At 61.1% G+C, this 17,011-nt stretch overlaps 1 protein-coding gene and 1 long non-coding RNA gene across 5 annotated transcripts in view; one reads left to right on the top strand and one right to left on the bottom strand.

Moving 5' to 3' along the window:
- Positions 1–17,011, top strand: part of LOC135309032 (uncharacterized) — a 30,626-nt gene that overhangs the window by 8,073 nt on the left and 5,542 nt on the right. The window contains exons 2-4 of one of the 2 annotated variants that reach the window (XR_010369341.1): positions 1,001–1,116; positions 1,237–1,471; positions 2,017–2,176. This is a non-coding gene — a long non-coding RNA (uncharacterized LOC135309032). The remainder of the gene's footprint in view (positions 1–1,000; positions 1,117–1,236; positions 1,472–2,016; positions 2,177–17,011) is intronic. The other variant, XR_010369340.1, reaches the window with a different exon arrangement.
- CRYBA2 (crystallin beta A2) lies at positions 3,530–15,105 on the bottom strand. 3 transcript variants are annotated; one of them, XM_064434855.1, is made up of 5 exons: positions 6,585–15,105; positions 5,851–6,024; positions 5,302–5,443; positions 4,118–4,260; positions 3,530–3,769 (listed from the first exon to the last, which is right to left on the bottom strand). In XM_064434855.1, the coding sequence occupies exons 2-5, from the start codon at positions 6,009–6,011 to the stop codon at positions 3,622–3,624; spliced, it is 594 nt and encodes a 197-aa protein (XP_064290925.1). In that variant the 5' UTR covers positions 6,012–6,024; positions 6,585–15,105; the 3' UTR covers positions 3,530–3,621. The 3 variants fall into 3 exon arrangements, with proteins under 3 accessions (XP_064290925.1, XP_064290922.1, XP_064290923.1); XM_064434852.1 differs by lacking the exon at positions 3,530–3,769 and having other exon boundaries at positions 4,125–5,443; positions 5,851–6,027; XM_064434853.1 differs by lacking the exon at positions 3,530–3,769 and having other exon boundaries at positions 4,125–5,443.

The raw sequence follows: 17,011 nt of genomic DNA, 5'->3' as shown, positions 1-17,011 counted from the left end.
CGGGCAGCAGCACCCGCGCTGTGCCCGGCCCCTGGCCTCCCACCGCCCTGGGGTCCGCCCCTGCCCCTGCCCAGCATCACCAGCACACTCCTGGGGGCTCCGTGCAGCTCACAGAGCCCTGGGTGGGCCGGTGAGTCCCCACCAGGGCCCTCCACCTCCAGGACAATGGTCACGGGGTTCACTGCAGTGCCCGGAGGTTTGGGGTGGGTAAGTGCAGCTCCAGCAGCCGGTGGCACCATGTCGTCCCACAGCTCTGCCACCTCCCTGGCTCCTCTGTGCTCTCCTGAATAGTCCCTGCCGCAGGGACAGTCAAGCCTGTGACCATCCCACAGCACCCAGCCCTGTCCCAACCTGCTGCACATCTTTATTGGGATCCAGAGAAGCTGGGTAACCCCCAACACCCACACAAACCAGGATGGCCCCATCTTCATCTGCTTGTCCTGGGTATATTCTGAAGACAGGAGGACATTTCATGGAGAAAGGTGATAACAGCTCCAAAAAGACACATCTGGCCAGGTTTTTCACTGTCACCCATGGCCCCAGATGTTTTATGCACTTGTGGGGTGCTGCCAGAGTCTCTGTCCCCCGGGTCAGGAGTGGACCCTGCACAGGATCCCACAGCTTGAGGCAGGCAGGCAGTGTGCCAGCAGCTGTCACCAGCTCTCCCCCACGAGTCCAACACTGTACAGCCAAGCTCACAACTTCTGTAGTGTTTCATTGATGTCTGGCAGAAGGATGAGCTCTCATGCTGGATTTAGCTGCCTTTCTGGAAAGTGATCATTACAAGATATGAACCTAATGGAAATCAGGGTACAGCCATGCCAGACTCACAGTTTTTATTTACACTGCACCCAAAATGTGCCTGCCCTGCAAGAGAAGCTGCAACCCAAGGGGAGTGATGCTCAACCCAACAGAGCTGGTGTCTCCTCTTGGCAGGGGGTGTCCCAAGTGTTTAGGAAACAGGAGGTCCCTTGGTTACTGAGCTCCACCTCTGTTCCAGGCGCCCCACCTCTGCTGCCCATCTCCATCATGGACAAAGAGCAGATGCTGGCAAGGGGAGACATGAGCAGAGACCATGATATTCCCCCAGCAATTCCCCAGCAATCCTGTTTGGAGGTAACAGCGTTTAGAAAGCTTCTCTTCCCCCAACTTGTCTCCTGATCTCCCCTGAACCTCTGAGTGGGTGTCCAGCTCAGTACATCCCCTCTCCCTCTCCTGCATCCCTCTCCTCCCCAGCCCCCAAAGAGCAGCTGTCCCAGCAGTGGCTCCGCAGCCTCCCAGACTTGCTTTCGCTGCCTGAGTCACTGAAACAACCCGCAGGCAACGGAAAACAAGCCCCGGAGAGAGCGGCGTGAGGCGGGGGCGTGCCACACCACCGACCCGTCCTCTTCTGGCAGCCCGGGGACCACGATACCCCTGCAGCAAACCTGCATGGTGGAGGGGGGCTTGAGGGACATCGCATCAGCCCAGAGTGAGGAGGGGATGGGGGTGGAGTAGGGGTCAGGCTCAGAAATAGGTTTAGGGCTGCAGGAGCTGGAGGAGGGGGTGCTTTGGAGGGCACTGGGAATGGGACACCTGGGTCCCTGGGAAAGCCAGTTGGTGGGGGGCTTAAAGTGGGATGTGAGGGGCCTGGGGTCTTTGAGTGATCTGGGATCAGAGGTGTGCTGAAGGACAGGGAATGTCAGATCCTAAGAGCTGGCAAGCCCTGTGTCCATGTGGAGCTTTGGGGACCAGAGTGATGTGACCCCAGGTTCATGGGGGAGCTGGGGCAGACCAGAGGATGAGGAGGGCGGGGTACATGACAAACCGGGAAACAGGGGCCCAGGTCCATGGGGGAACAAGGGACTGGGCTGTGGGTCTGAGTGGGATCTAGGAAATGAGATTTCAGGTCTGTGGGGCTTCTGGGGATGGAGCCCAGACATGTGGAACGCCCAGCTGGCAGCAGCTGCCGGTCCCTCCAGCTGCAGGAGGCAGTCTGCCTGCACCCCCCACTCCAGTGCTCTCCTCCCACCCCAGGTGGAGCAATAAGGACCCCAGACTTTGCAACGACCCCTACAGCCCACCCGTACCCCCCTCACAGCCCTGTGAGCAGGCGCCCGGGAAAGCTTCACCTGTGAGCCGGCGTTGTGGAGCGGAGCCGAGCTGACGTGGCCCTGGGCTGGCTGCACCTGGCCAGGTGTGCCGGAATGTGTTTGTGCTGGGGGAGAGGCCGTGCGGCCGGCCGGCGTGGGGTGGGGCCAGCGGGGACACGGAGGAGACGGGGGCGGGCTGGGGGCACTCTGCAGCCGGGGTGCCATGGGGATGGGGGGACACAGGTGCTGCTGCGTCTTCTGCACAGCAGCACTGGGGCTGGAGGGGAGAGGGGGCATGCAGGGAAACACGTGTGTGCTCAGCCGTGTGCAGCTCTCTCACACACGCACACACACACACATGCACATGCTGACACACACACCAGGGCTGGGGTCTCTGCACACTGCTGGGTGAGGGGTGTGCACAGACTGACCCCCAACCCAGCCTCCCAGCAGCCTTCTGGGACACTCCCTTTCTTGGGGCAAAGCATGTTTGTAGCAGGGTGGGCATCAGGGAGCCCAGGCATCTGAGGCACTCAGAACTGTTCCACCACACATCCATGTCCTGGGTGTGGGGAGTGCCTCGGGACCAAAAGCCTGTGCCCCAGGAGGGCTTTGGGGTGCTGGAGCAGGATGGAAGACAAGGAGGAGGAGAGGAGGAGGAAGCAATGTGCTGGGTGCAGGGAGCACCTCGGGATGGGTAGCCTGCACCCCAGGAGGGTTCAGAGCCAGATGGGAGAGGAGGAGGCTGGGAAAGGGTGCTGGAGGAGGAGGAGGAGGCTGGGTGGGGCTCCCGGTGTCCCGGAGCCGGATGCTGGCACGGATATGCTGGCGTGGCAAGGCTGGGGGAGGACACACACACCTGTGAGCATCAAGCCAGGCCCCCTGCCACCTGTGGAGCACTGCCCTCAGACCTCCTTCCCCTGACTCCTGCACAGCCACCTGTCCCCAGCCCCTCTGTGCCAGTGCCCCCACACCTGACACAACTGTGGCTGCCCCGTGTGTTGTCAGAGTCCCGTCCTGCCCCAGATGATCCCTATGCTCTTCCTCCTTCCCATGCCTGCAGCAGGCAGGGACCCCCTTCTCTCTTCCAGAGGCGTGCAGAGGAAGGGGACCTTGAGTTTTCGCAGACTTTATAGCAACCAATTTCCCTGGCACTGATCCCGGGAGGAGAACCCAGGGTAGAACCCTGCTGGATGCCTCTTCCCAGGGCACAGCCCTCTTGGTGCCCTCTCCCACCTCCAGCACTCTTTTTGCCCAGTAAGTTCCCCTTTTCCCAACCAGAGCATCACAGCAGTGGAACTGTGCATGGATGAGAGGTGGGGTGCAGAGAGCTCAGCCCAGGCTGGAGCTGGCCATGAGCCCAAAACTGCCTGGGGAAGGGGAAACCTTCCAGATTGCCACCATGGTCCTCCCAGCATGGCAGCCCCGTGAGGAGCAGAGCAGAGGCAGGAGCAGTCTTTTTTTTTTGACAAATGCCTTTATTTGCTACCGGATAGAGGTCTATTGCACAGCAGCCTGGAGGCTGCAGGGCACACAGCCCTGCCCCTGTTCAGTGCTGGACGCGGCGGATGGATTGGATCTGGTTGGTGTGGGCCTGGCTGCTGTATTCATTGTACTTCTTGAACTCGCCGTTCTGCCTGTCCCGCTCCAGCACGTACTGGTAGCCCCTGTATCCTGGGTACTGGTATGCCACCCACCTGCAGGCAGACCCTTGGCTCAGAGCCCCAAGCCAAACCATCCCATCCCATCCCATCCCAAGCCAAACCATCCCATCCCATCCCATCCCATCCCATCCCATCCCATCCCATCCCATCCCATCCCATCCCATCCCATCCCATCCCATCCCTCTGCTTGCCCTGGGAGGAGAGGGACAGAAAAATACCCAATGGCTTGTATTTTCAAGGAAAAGGTAGCAGGAATGCATCCCTTTTTTGAGGGGGTGTCCCTTCCACATCCCAGGGTTTATGGAGGTGTTTTATGCAAGGAGGTGCTTCTGAACCCCTGCTCTTGGCAGCCCCAGTCCCTGCCCCACTGGCTGCACTCACGCTCCAGCGTTCACTTTGATGGATGCCACCTCCTTGTTGCCCCAGCCCATGGCCTGCAGCGAGGGATAGTCGTCACTCAGCTCAAACTTGTGACCCTGGAAGTTCTCAGCCTCGTAGAGGATGACTTTGCTGTCATTGTGGTTCTGCAGAGAGACAGAGCTGGAGGTCAGCAGGAATGGGTTGGCTTGCCCAGGGATAGGGGATGTGGCATCAGTGTGACACACACCAAGGCACTTTGAGAGGCCTGGGATTGTGAGCAGCTTTGGTGCAATGCATGGGGATGTCCTTCAACCTGGCACCCCCTCACTGGGACACCCCAGAACTGCCCCGAGGATGCTGCTCTTGTGTCCCTGTGGTCCCAATGCACAGCTGCCAGTGAGAGTTAGTGGCTACAACTTCTGGACCCACACAGACTGCTGCCCTCAGCATCACCACGCTCCCCAAGGTTGCAGGAGGGTTCAGGGCAAGGCAGGATGCTGAGAGAGGTCCCCTGAGCTCTGCGGGGCCTTTCTGGGTGCTGGACACGGTGGGGTTAATGGCTGGGACACTGAGTGATGCAGCACTGTCCCCCGTGCCCAGCCCCCACATGCATCTATCTGCACCGAGGAGCAGTCCTGCCAGCAAGGAGTGATCTTATCGCATCCCCTTTATTAAAGCCTGCACATATCTGCCTGGTGATTATTAAAAGTTGGGGGGGGACCCCCCGCTCGGAGGCGCAGACGTGCCGCCGCTGCGAGCGGCAGCGTCTCTGCAGATGGAGCGATAGAGCCGGGCTGCCGGCACGCCTCAGGTGCCCCGGCTGCCAGGGACGGGCCCTGCGCTCCGAGCATCCCTGCCTGCTCCTCTCTGCTCACCCCATCCCCGGGAATCAGGGCTGGGGGACAAGGCCTTGGAACCCCGGCCTGGGAGGCGGCTCTCCAAAGCGCAGAGCAGAAGGAGCTGGAATTGTGGTTCAGGTTAAATTTTAGACCTAAAAAGCATCCCGGGATCTTTGCAGGGAGGTGGGGGCTGGTGGGTGCTGCTACTCCTCCACTTGGCACGTACCTCTGTGAACAGCTCACCCCTCCATCCCATGCCCCGTGTAAGTCATCCTCCAGTGTGTCCCTCACGGCCTCCATGCTGGGCTGCCTGGAGGAGGCTCTGCCTGCCCCGAGCCCGCCCTCTGTGGTGTCCCAGAAACTCACTGCGCATTTGACGGGCCGGAAGGAGAGCAGGTGCTCGGTCCGGTAGCCACTGTTCCCGCTCCAGGCCTCCCACCGGGGATAGTCACCCTTCTCCAGGATAAACTGCTGTCCCTGGTACTCAGGGTACTCGAAGCCTACCCAGCTGGAAGGAAGAGGAGGAAAACCCTCAGGAATGTGTGACACAGCCCCCAGGATCAGTTAGGGGTCAGCTTCTCCTCCCTGGGCAGGGGACAGGGACATCCTGGCAGGCTATGGGTCTGTCACAGATGTTGGGGTCCTTGCTAGCAGCAAATGTCCCTTTTGAAAGTGGGATCCCCTCTCCCCAGAGCCACATCATTGCCTCCAACCTACGCCTTGCCTTGGTAAGGTCTCCCTGATTAGCAGATGGGAAAACAGAAGGAGCACAAGCAGGGAGGTCGCGTGATGAGGCCGTGCCATAGCTGAGGAAGAATTTGGGTGCTCTGGCTCCCTAGCAGCTCCCAGCAGTCCCCTGGGAGCAGCGGGTTTGCTGGAACGGGGTGTGCCAAGGGGCCACGGCGGGGCACTTACGGGCCAGACTCCACCTTGATGGAGCGGATCTTGCGGAAGCCGCGCTCCATGATGCTGGGGCACTCCATGAGGAATTCGCAGCGCTTGCCCTGGAAGTTCTCCTCCTCCCACACCGTGATCTTGTACTGCCCCAGGGTGTCCATGGCTTCACTGCTGGTCATACGGGTCGCTCGGCTGCTGGCAGAGCCCCACGGATCACCCCAGGGCAGGGGCCCACCGTCAGCCCCCAGCCACCCTGCCTGCTGCTGAGCCCGGGATGGTGCTGGTGCTGCCCTCACACAGCCCGTGCCACTGGCCCCCTGCCCTCCCAGGCTGGCATGGGGACATTTCCCATTCCCTTTCCTTCGGTGCGGGGGGATCTCTGTCCACTGAACCCCAAGCTGCAGGAGGAATTTGCAGTGCCCCTCTCTCCATGTGATGTACCCAGGACTGCCTCAGTTTTTCTCCTCCCAAGCTGCCTGCCACGGCTGCGGGAGCTGTCTGGCTGCGGTGGCACTGCACCCACTGCTGGGAGGCGGCGCTGACCGCAGCTCACATGCGGGTGCAAGAGCAGCCCTGGGGCAGAGCAGCCCGGCTCCTCCATCCCTCCTGCCCGCACAGGGCACCCCTGTGCCGCACAGCACCCGCCCCTTGCCTTCCCCGGGCTGAGCGCTGGGTGGGGGGCTCGCTGTGGGGTGAAGGGAGCGGGGCAGCGCCTGTGCACTGGGGTCTGGGGCTCACAGCCCGGTACTTACTTGGTCGGAGGGCAGGGCACAGAGGCGGAGGTGGCGGTGCCGGCGCCGCTTTTCCTCTCGCCCTTTATAGGCGGGCGCTGAAGTGCCGATGGTGCAGGCGGCCAGGGCGCTGTGTCAGCAGGCAGGGCGTGGGGGGGCCCGGCTGCTCTCCCGGCCCAGGCTCCGGCTGTCCATTCCACTCAGGCAGTGTGGCGAGAGCGGCCCCCCCGCGCCCGGCCGCGCTGACAATGAAAGTGCTGGGCTGTGTTTGCGCAGGGGCTCAGGGCACAATGGGCAAAGGGCCTGACGCGCCGCTTTCCTTTCTGCCCCCGGACAATGCCCCCGCTTGGCCCAGGGATTAGGGACCCAGCCTTTCCCAGGGCATCCGCGGCCTTTGCCAGGGTTGAGGCTCGTGGGAAGGAGGTGCCAGGGTGAAGTGGGGATTTACCATCTGGGAGCTGAGGGGCACTGATGGCCTCGCGCTGGAACTCGGGGCTTATCTGGGGCTGCTTCTGCCCCTCCACGTGGGACTCTGCCATCCTTTTCCAGCCAGGCCCTGCAGGGATTCCTGTGCTGGCTGCAGACTGGGCACTAATGGACCCCACTTAAAAGATTGTAATGCCCTGGGCATTTCCCCTGGCTTGACAAAGAGCTCCCTCTGCTCCCACTCACCTTCCACTTGCCCAGGGACACTGTGCACAGCAGGAGGGGACCAGCTTTGGGAGAGAGCTGTGTCCCTCACCTGGAGAGGAGGAGCTGCCCTGCCTGGAACTGCACCATGCCATGCAGCTATCCCCAGTGTCTCCTACCAGGACCTGGGATGGACGAGGCCAACACAGGCTGGAAAGGAGGAAGAGTGCCCTGTGAGCTGTGAAATCCTGGGTGTCCAGGCAGCTGTGTCTCTTGCAGCACCCCTGTGCAGTCTGTGGTGAGGCCGGGCACTCCCCACCTTCAGCTGGGCAGGTGCCACGCTGGCCACTGGGCAAGGGCCGGACCACAGCACCTCAAACCTTCCCAGGAAAGCTCCAGCCCTTCTGGGGCTCCTGGGCATGGGGTCAACATCACAAGAGGCCCGGACATTGTTGGTTATGGGGAATGCAGTGTGAGCAGCTGGGGGTGGTGTTAGTACGCCTGGCATCAACACCAACAGGGGACTGAGGGGTGACAGCAAGGAGGGGCTGGGGGCAGCACTCGGGGGTTCCCTTTGTCACCTCCCCATGCCCGACGGCCCCGCGGCTCGGTGCGGATCCGCGCCGATGCCTGCGGGTCCCAGCAGAGGGTGCAGCCTGGCAGCGGTTGGAGCAGGCTCCAGCTCAGGGACATTAGTGGCCCTTGGCAGGGCACAGGCGCTGGGGAGGCGACCCTCAGCTTGCGTTGCCTGAAGTGCTCCTAGCAGGGAGGAGGAGACCCTCTTGGAGCTGTCTGGGGAAGCAGAAGGTGGACGGAAGGATGGGGATGCTCCCTGGAGAAGGAAAAGAACCCCGGTGCAGCCTGGTGGCCTGGGGACATCTCTCAAAATGCTGGGAGACAGGTCTGGGCAGGATTTGGGGAGGCCATCACCTTGGCAAGAGGCAGAGCTAGTGCACTGCAGGGTCTCCCCACGGTGCTGCCATGCCTTGCCTGGGCTGTGAGAACAGAGATGTGGGGCACTGGTTAGTTTGGGGTGCTTGAGCCGGGGACTCTGAGGTGCAGGGCACTGTGGGTGTATCACAGAGCCCCAGTGCGTGAGGCACCGCAGAACACATGGGATGCTGCAAGCTGTACAGGATGTGCAGGTGTGGGGCACTGTATGGTGTGCCACAGCATCCATGGGGCACTGAGGGTGTGCCACGAGGGGCAAGCAAGCCACCCAGCCATCCCCATGCAACATTTGGGATAAAAGCACTGGAAGGCGAGTGGTGCCGAGGAGAAGCCCAGAGCAGACAGTGCCACTCCCTCGTTCCTCAGCACTCTCTGGGATGTGCTTCACCTCCTGCTTGGTACATTCAGGGCAGCCACATGGGAGCCACAGCCCCAGTGGGTCAGTGGGGTCACCCACAAGGAGCCTTCCCTTCCCCGGCTGCACCCCAGAATGCTGATGCAGCCTGTCCTCCCGGGCCATCTCCAGGTAGTCCCTGTCACCAGCCAGCGTTCCCCTGGCTAGGTCACCTGCAAGCCCCAGCCACCCCTGCCCAGCTGGGGTCGGGGCAGAGGGAGGCTGTGCGGGGGCAGGCAGGGACTCTGCTCAAGGGCAGCTCTGATGCGGGCTGTGGGAGCTGGTTAGCCCTCGCCCAGGGCCTCCTGCATAGGCTAATTTAATAAGGGCCCCTCGTAGCTCCCAGCTCAGCTTGTTCCCTGCACTAGCAAAACAGATCATGTTTCCCAGTGCCACTGGGCACAGCGCGGCAGCCCGGGGGCACGGCGGGAGCACAGGGTCACCCGAGTGCTCCCTGCCAAGCCCAGACCATGCCAGCCATGAGCTGAACCCCGTGCCTTGTGCAGGTCCCAGGACAGGGCACAGCTGGGGAGCCTGCAGGCTGAAGGGCTGCCCAGGAATCCCGAGGCCGATGCCATGTCTGTGGCAATACACAGCTGTACCCATTGATGGAACATCTGGGCTGGCTGACCAAGGCAGCACAGCTGTGTGTGTCCACCTGGCTGACAGCAGGGCTGAGCCCTGGTCACACCCTGCAAGGACCTCTAGCTGCTCTCTCCTTCTCCCCAGCCCTACTGGGGGCTGGACCGGCTCTCCAGGGGGCTGGAGGTCTGGGGGCTGGGCCCAGAGGAGCAGATGGAGCTGGAGCCGGCCCCTGTTTGTCTTTCTTCCAGTTGCCTGGTGCTCTGTTTGTTCTAGGGATGGCTTCCTGCTGTCAGGGCCAAAACAGGTGGCTTTTATTTGCAGGGTCTGGCTGATTAGATCGGGGTGGTGTGTCATTGCCCCCACACAGCCCCACTGCTCCCTTTTTCCTCTGCTTTCTCCCCCAGCCTCATTTCTGTGGGAAATCATCCTCCTCGACAAGGATGCAAACACCCTCCTTCTCTCTCCAGTCACCTGTGCTTCGGGGCTGCTCTGAACGTGGCCACACCAGCACTGGTTAATCCCAGCCAAAACCCCTACTCCCACCTTCTGAATGTGACCCCAGAGCCAGAAGGGTTGCTGGGATCCCCAGCGCCACTTGTCCCCTCCAGAAGCTGTGCTGGCCACATGAGCCGTATGTGCGCAGCACACATCTGCCACAGCAGCCTCCTCGCACAGGGAGCCCTTGCCAGCTGCCCCCCAGGCACGTGTCCCCTGTGCACGCAGCCGCCCCGTCCCATCCCTGCAGCCAGAAGCTCCTGGGGCGGCAGGAGCCCGGCAGATGCTGCTGGGATTAGCTCCCACGCAGGTGCACACGCACGGCGGGGGCTGCCAGCTGTTCCATGCCCCTGGCACCGTGGCCACGCCAGGCACGCTGCTCGCCCCCTCCTCGTGGGCCCTGCCCTGTGGCACCCACAGCCCTGGGGGTGCACCGGCACAGCCCTCCCGGACAAGGACACTGCCAGGGACACGGGGTCACCCTGTGCCACCCGTTCACCACCTGAGCGTGGCTGTCCCCAGCATGGGGGTGTGCTCGGTCCCCACGAAGTGCCAGGGGAGCCGTGGCCTCACCTGCCTGCTCCCCACTGTTCCCATGGGGACTAATCCCACCTGAAGGTCAGGGAGGCTCCGCCAGCTGCTTCCCTCCTGCCTGTGGATTACAGCCTGGGTGTGAGCAGGTGGCAAAGGCTGCCTCCCCAGCCTAGCCCAGCCCTGGGAGGGAACTGACAGCAGCACAAAACCAAGCCAGACTGCTCCAAAAGGGAACCCGGGGTGGCATGTCCCTTTCAGCCTGAGCTGTCCCCTCTGTCACACCTTACCCAGTCGGGATGCCAGGCACTGGGGCAGAGGAGCTAGTGTCTGGTCCTCTGGTCCAGATCCTGACCTGGAAGGGAGCCTGCTGGTGCCAGCCACTGTGACCTCCTGCTTGTTAGCACAGGTGAGCTCAGCCTGGCACCTCCAGGGCACCCCATGTCTTCAGTGTCCTGGAGGAGCTTGCTGGTCCTCAGAGTCCCCAGTGCAGACCAGTCCCAGGGCTGTGGTGATGGAGACAGGGGAGCACATCCCAACCCACACCCAGCCTGGCCCGGATGCAGCTGCTGATCCATCTCCTTCAGTACATTGTGCCAGTTTGGAGGGATACCACGGGCTGAGCACAGCTTCCCAGATGCCAGCCTTACCTATAGCATCTAGGGTGTTGTCATGGAGGTGCAGAGTGCAAGATTAAGGCTGGCAGCCTCAGAGCCAGGGGACACCAGCTCAGCTGCACCTGGCCAAGCTCCCACTCCACCCTAGTGCTCCTGCACTGCCCTGTTAGCCTCATCTGTAGCGGCAGGCACCCCAAGCTGGGTGATGCTCACGCAGGAGGCAGATGGACAGGCTGGCAGCGGCAGGTCCCCTCCTCCAGCAGCTCCGAGGATCAGCGCAGGCGGGGGCTGAGCCAGGTGCTGCCACAGGAACAGAACATCCTGCCCCAGGGCTCCTGAAGCCAGCAATAGCTGGGCCAGAAGCAGCAGCCCTGGCAGCCTGCTCAGTGTCCATCCCCTGGGCAGGCTGCCCACGCACTTCCCAGAGCTGCCGGCTGGGAAGAGAGGAGCCCCATCACTCACCCCTTCCTGCAGGCCCTGTGGGAGGATGGGGCTGATGTGCTCCAAGAGGCAGGATGAGTATAAGCTCTGTTTTTTTCACCCCAGCATCTTGACTCCTTCATCAGGGCTCTCCCTTATCCCTTTCTCTCATGGGGGCTCAAAGACATTTTTTTGGGGCAATTGTAAAACATGTCCCCTCACCCCAGTGGTGTGTGGGTGCAGGAGGGAGGGTGCCAGGCTGTGCCTATGCTGTCCCTGATACTCCCCACGGCCAGGAATGGGTTGGAGTGTGCAGAATTCCTGTAGTTTCACCACAGTAGAATGCAGATCCATGCCTGGGACGCAGCTCTCCCCTCCATCCTGTCTGACAGAGGGGGATAAGCTTGTCCCAGAGTCCAGGGAGACTGAAGTCTGCCTCTTCTTGTTGTCTGCAGCTGGGGGTGGTGTGTGGGATGGATTCATGGCCTGGTGACAGCACCTGAAGCCTGGCAAGGGGAGTGCAGGACACAGAGCGAGGACAGTCCCTGTGCTCCCTGCCCCGGGTCTGGCCATGCCAGGAGCAGGCTGGAGCAGCACTCTGGCCTCCAACATCAGCTCATCCCCAGGGTCACAAGCAGCCTGTCTCCTTGTGCAAACTCTCTGGGTACCCACAGTGCTGCTGGGACAGACTGACTTTGAGGGGCAGGCAGCTCCTGCTCTGCCTGGGCACGTCCTTCAGGCACAGCAGAGATGTGCCAGACAGGCTGAGCGGGGTCAGTTGAGGTCTAGAGATGCTCACACCACTCTGGTTCTCAGCCCCTGAGGTGCCCACACAGCGCTGTGGGCTGGTCCCCTCCAGAGCTCTGGTGTGCTGAGGACAGCCAGCTGCCTCTCCCACATCCTGAATAAAGCAGGGCCTGCCCCAGGATGGCACACCCCATCCGGGCTGGGCAGGACATGAGCAGCCCAGAGGCTGCCAGCAGCAGTGCACACCTCTGCTCTCACCCACACCTTCAGCTGCACACACCAGGAAACGGAGCAGCACCACAGGGGCATGGCCAGCACGGCCCGTTCAGCTCAGCAGGAGAACACACACACACAGGACAGGGATGCACCAGCTCTGCTCTGCCTGCCGGGGAGGGCACACACACTGAAACCCCTATGCAAATACACGGGCATGCATGCACATACACACCTGTGTGAAGCTACACCTGTGTGCAAATCCAAACCTGGGCACTTGCGTCTCCACAGTGCTCCTCCTGCACCCTGCCCTCTCCATGCAAATCCTCCTGGTGCGGAACTGTGCCATGGAAATCCCCAGCCCAGGTCCCAAGGTCCCCAAAGCCGTGCCACTGGCCATGGAGAGCCTGGGGTTTGGGGATCAGCACCACCCAGCACAGACAGCAATACCCCACTGTGCCCCATCCCATGCCAGCCTTGGTACCCGTGGTACCAGCACTGGCTCTGACATGTAAAAGTGGGTGTTTGGTGCCTCTGGCTCTGCCTGTTGTGAGGAGAAGCTCACCCTTGGCTGCTAATCCTGCCAGAGAGTCATTCATTCCCCAGGTAACACAGCCCTCAGGACAATGTGGCTGCTGGGAGCCATCCCACCTTGGAACAGCGTCCCAGGGCCACTGGGCTGGCAGAGCTGGGGCAGTGGGAGCAGGCTGGGGAGGTGGCAGGGGGGCAGGTAAGCCATAGGGCACAAGAGAGCCCAGAGGGGCTGGAGCAGGCAGGTGAAAGCAGAGGCAGCCTGGCTGCATTTCCACAGCCCTGCTCTGCCAGATACCATCTCCAGGCTCTGCCCCCACAGGGACACACGTGCAGCGACCGGAGCACATGGACAGCAGGGTCTGGCTTTGCTCACAGTTATTAATCATGTTCTGTTTGATCCCAGCCTGAGCAGGGCAGCTGCAGAGGGTTGTGCATATCAGGGGATGTGTTGTGCTTTCTCAGCTTTTCAACTTTGTCAGGATTGGTAGCAGGGGACACAGAGCCTGGAGACACAGCCCCAAGGGCCCATGACCACAGTGATGGCCAGTGACCACATTGTTCCCAGGCTAGGATGGACCCTTAGCTCTGGGGATGCAGGGAGTGTGGCAACCCTGGAGATGCTCTTTGATTTTGGCCCCTGCCTACACCACCTGATGGAAACTTCCCAAAGCATCTGCCCAAACAGGAAGCCTAGGAGGTGCCTCATCTCTGCCCCTTGCAGGGGCACCCCAAGGAGGGAACAAGATCCCACTTCAGGACCAGGGCTGCTGAGCTTTGTCCTGTGCATAGCTGCATGGGGGTGAGGGAAAGCAGCAGGAATCATCATGAACCTTAGCACACTCCAACCTCTCCTCCATCCACACTGGGTGGATGGGCTGAACGTTTTTGGTGTTTGTAGAGAGGCTGCAGATGGGCTCAGGATCCACCTGTAAACTCAGAGCATCCCTGAGCACAGCAGGACCAGAACTGGATCCTGTGCTATGGAAGTGCCTGTGCCTGAGGGCAGGGCAGAAGCAGCTCAGGGCTGACAGAGAAATCGCAGGCAGAGCCAGACATAGAGAGTAGGGAGTGAGGGATCTTTCCATTCCCAAAAAATATCCTGAGGTGGGAGGAAAGCAGAGTTACTGCTGTCCCAACTCCTAGCTCTCTGTGACTCTGTGCAGCCTCCATGGTGCTAGGAGCAGCCCCGGGCTCTGAATGTCTTTGGCTGCTGGGGGAGAGGGATGGGACAGATGTGGAATGGGACAGGAGTCCAGGTCAAGCACTTGTGCTTGGAGAGCAGGGCAGGCAGTGAGCAGGGCTGTCCTGGAAGACACACACTGGCTTGCCAGCACCACCTCCCACACCCTTCCACAGCAAGCATAGGCAGAGGGATTGCCATCAGCAGGATCTGGCACCTGGCCTGCAGGCTTTGGGTGCACAACAGGAAACACCTGCCCTGGACAGTCAGACAGTCCTGGGAGGGCTGGGAAGTGCAGGTCCTGGGAGTGAATCAAGGCAGAGGGAGGCGAGAAAGGATGTGACACCCCTCATCCTCTGCCCTGCTCCTGGCTGCCTGCTCCTGCCCTCCCCAGCAGTGGGCTGCTTCACTGCCAGCAGCTAAAGCTCCCTTGGTGCCAGCAGACCATTGAGACCTACCTGAGTGCTTGGCAGGGCCTGCCAAACTCCACCCTGGGCCAGCACCGTGCCAGGGCTCTGTGCCTGCCATGGCTCTGCAGTGCTGCCAGGGCCAGGCTGCCCTTCCCCGGCAGGCTGCTACAAGCAGCAATCAGCCACAGGGGCAAGATGCGTGTGCCTAGAGCGTTACATGTGCCTGCCATGCCGTGTCCACATGGACACGGGCCCTGCACGTCACAGCCTGCAAAGCTGAGTGCCAGAAAGGCCATGTGTACCACTGTCACCTGGGTCCCACGTCCCACAGTGCCATGTGGAAGTCCCATGGCGTTCATGCACGCTGTGTGTGGATTGCTTCATCTGTGTGCACTGGCCGCTCGCTGCTGCGTGTGTTTGGGTGAGATTGCGTGTTGTGCACGTCCCTGGCGCACTTTGCTCCGCACACGCACTGGGTGTTCACCTGGCCCGCAGCAGGGGCTGCAGGGCTGCGGTGCTGCGGGGCTGCGGTGCTGCGGGGCGAGCGCCAGCCATGCGCTTGCAGACGGGCTGGACCTGCCTAACGCGAGCCGAACGAACAAAACGTTCAGGTCAGGTATTGCACGTGGGGCTCGACGCCAGGCAAGTGCAGAGATGATCCGACTTGGGCCAGGGTGGGCTGGAGGGGTGCTGTGCCTTGGGCTGTCAGCAGCCCCTTCCTCCCGGGCTGGGTCCTTCCAGGCTGGGTGTCCTTTGCTGCGCATGCTGCTCCAAAGCAGCTCCTCCGAGGGTAAAGTCTGGAAAGTGGATGCTTGACACCTGCTGCCTGGGAAAGCCAAACAGAGCAGGGGCAGGTTAGCTGGCACGGCAGGGTGGAGAACAGGGAAGAAAGGAAGAAAGGAAAAGTAAATGGAGGAGGGGAACAGAAAGGATTGGAAAATACAGGCGAGAGAGTTAAGAAAAGGGGACAGGCTGGACGGTGTCCCCTGAGCCCGTCCCCTTCCTTCCCGGGAGCTCGGATGTGTGACCGGACTCCTGGTACTTGTCTGAGGAAAGCCCCCGGGATGTGCTCCATGCCCAGTACCCTGTTCCCAGCCAGGCAGGCAGGATCCTGGCCAAGGTGTGCTGGGCTATAGCAGCTCACCTGGCTCCGGTGACACGCTGGCAGCTGTCAGGTAAGTGGCTTCGCCTTCCCCCGCTGGCTCACAAGCAGAAAATGAGGGTGACGCCGGCTGGATGGGGCTTTTATAGTCCTGATAAAAATAGCGCTGGCTGGCCGGCGATCGGGGGGCCGGAGAGATGTGACTGAGCAGAGACAGGCAAGAGGGCTGGGCTGGCGGCGGCGAGCCTTCTCCCCAGCACACCTGTCACAGCTCTGTGTTTGCTCAGAGCAAATATTGACCCAGGGAAGGCAGGCTGGGCAAGGGAGGCGATTAGCCCACCTAGATTAGAGGCAGAGCAGGTCTCTATGCAAACTCTCCAGGGCTGCCTTTGTTAATGGGAGCCTGATGGGCTGATAGGAGCCAGGAGCCTGGGTGCTGGGGTGGTGGGGAGGAGGAGGTGGGGGGGAGAGGAGGAGACATTCATTAACCTGCACTGGAACAACACCAGCTGTCACTTTTCCACCCACCTGCCTGGCTCACTTTGCAGCAGAGACGAGAGGAGAGCAGGGGGCCAGGGGAAGCAGGTGTGAGGATACCCTACCTGGACAGCTCTAGGATGGCAGTGGCTTTCTTGCAGTGTTTTAGGCTGCTGAAAGGTTAGGAAGTTGTGAAGTCTCAGGGCAGAAAAGCAAATCTAATGCCTACCCCAAGCAGTCTGAGTGACAGTGATAGAAAAGTCTTCCTTGTTCTTACCCCAATCCCCCCACTCATGCTGAAATTCCTCATGCCACACCAGCACAATGCTCATGCATGGTTTAGAGCAGTCCACAGACTTCTGAGCTAGGCAGCAAAGCACAGCTCAAACCAACTTTGGGAGCACTCTCTTTGGGAGTGTTCCCTGCATGGCCACACAGGCCAGGAGCCAGCAGTCCCAGCGCAGCAGCAGGAACAGGATGTGTTTCACTCCATGTGCACATGCTTCCCCGTGGGTCACTGCATCCCAGAGTCACAGCACCCTTGTGTCCCAGCTGTGTCACTGCCCAGCAGGTTAACCAGTGCAGACGTCCCCGTGCTGGCTCTGGGAGCAGAGCTCATGGAAGGCAGGAGAAGTTTGGATGCACTCCCACAGTGCCCAGCCACGCTGCTCAGCCCTGGCAGCCCTGTGCTGACCTCAGCCAGAGCCAGCAGGAGCTGGGCTCCCTCTCCCAGTTACTCTGGCACCCACAACTCCTTGGATAACAGAGCATGAAGTGCAGCAGCGGTGGCAGGAGAAGCTCCTTTGTGCAAGTGCAGTGGCCTGTTTGTTTGTGTAGATGGGTGTGTTTGTGGGTGGGGAAAGGGGCAACGCTGCTTTAACCCCCACGGCAATCCTGGTCCTGGGTGTGCTTTAGAAACCATCACCATCACTCCCTCCAGAGCTGCAGTGTACTTGCAGGCTGCAGTGAATGGATTCCCAAATGCAAAAGGATAGTGGCAGATCCTTAGCAGCCACTGCCACCCAATTCTTCTTCTTCCTTGGAGACTTGACCCTCTCCCACTCAGGATTTTGAAAGGCAAGCTCCATCCCTCCTGCCTGCTGCTGCCTCTGCAGACTGGGGTCCCCCAGACCTGGCTGGAGTGATGCCAAGCTGCTGCCCT

The sequence above is a fragment of the Passer domesticus genome, chromosome 10, assembly GCF_036417665.1.
Source record: "Passer domesticus isolate bPasDom1 chromosome 10, bPasDom1.hap1, whole genome shotgun sequence".
Lineage (NCBI taxonomy): Eukaryota > Metazoa > Chordata > Aves > Passeriformes > Passeridae > Passer > Passer domesticus.
This window is presented reverse-complemented; position numbering and strand designations above follow the sequence as displayed.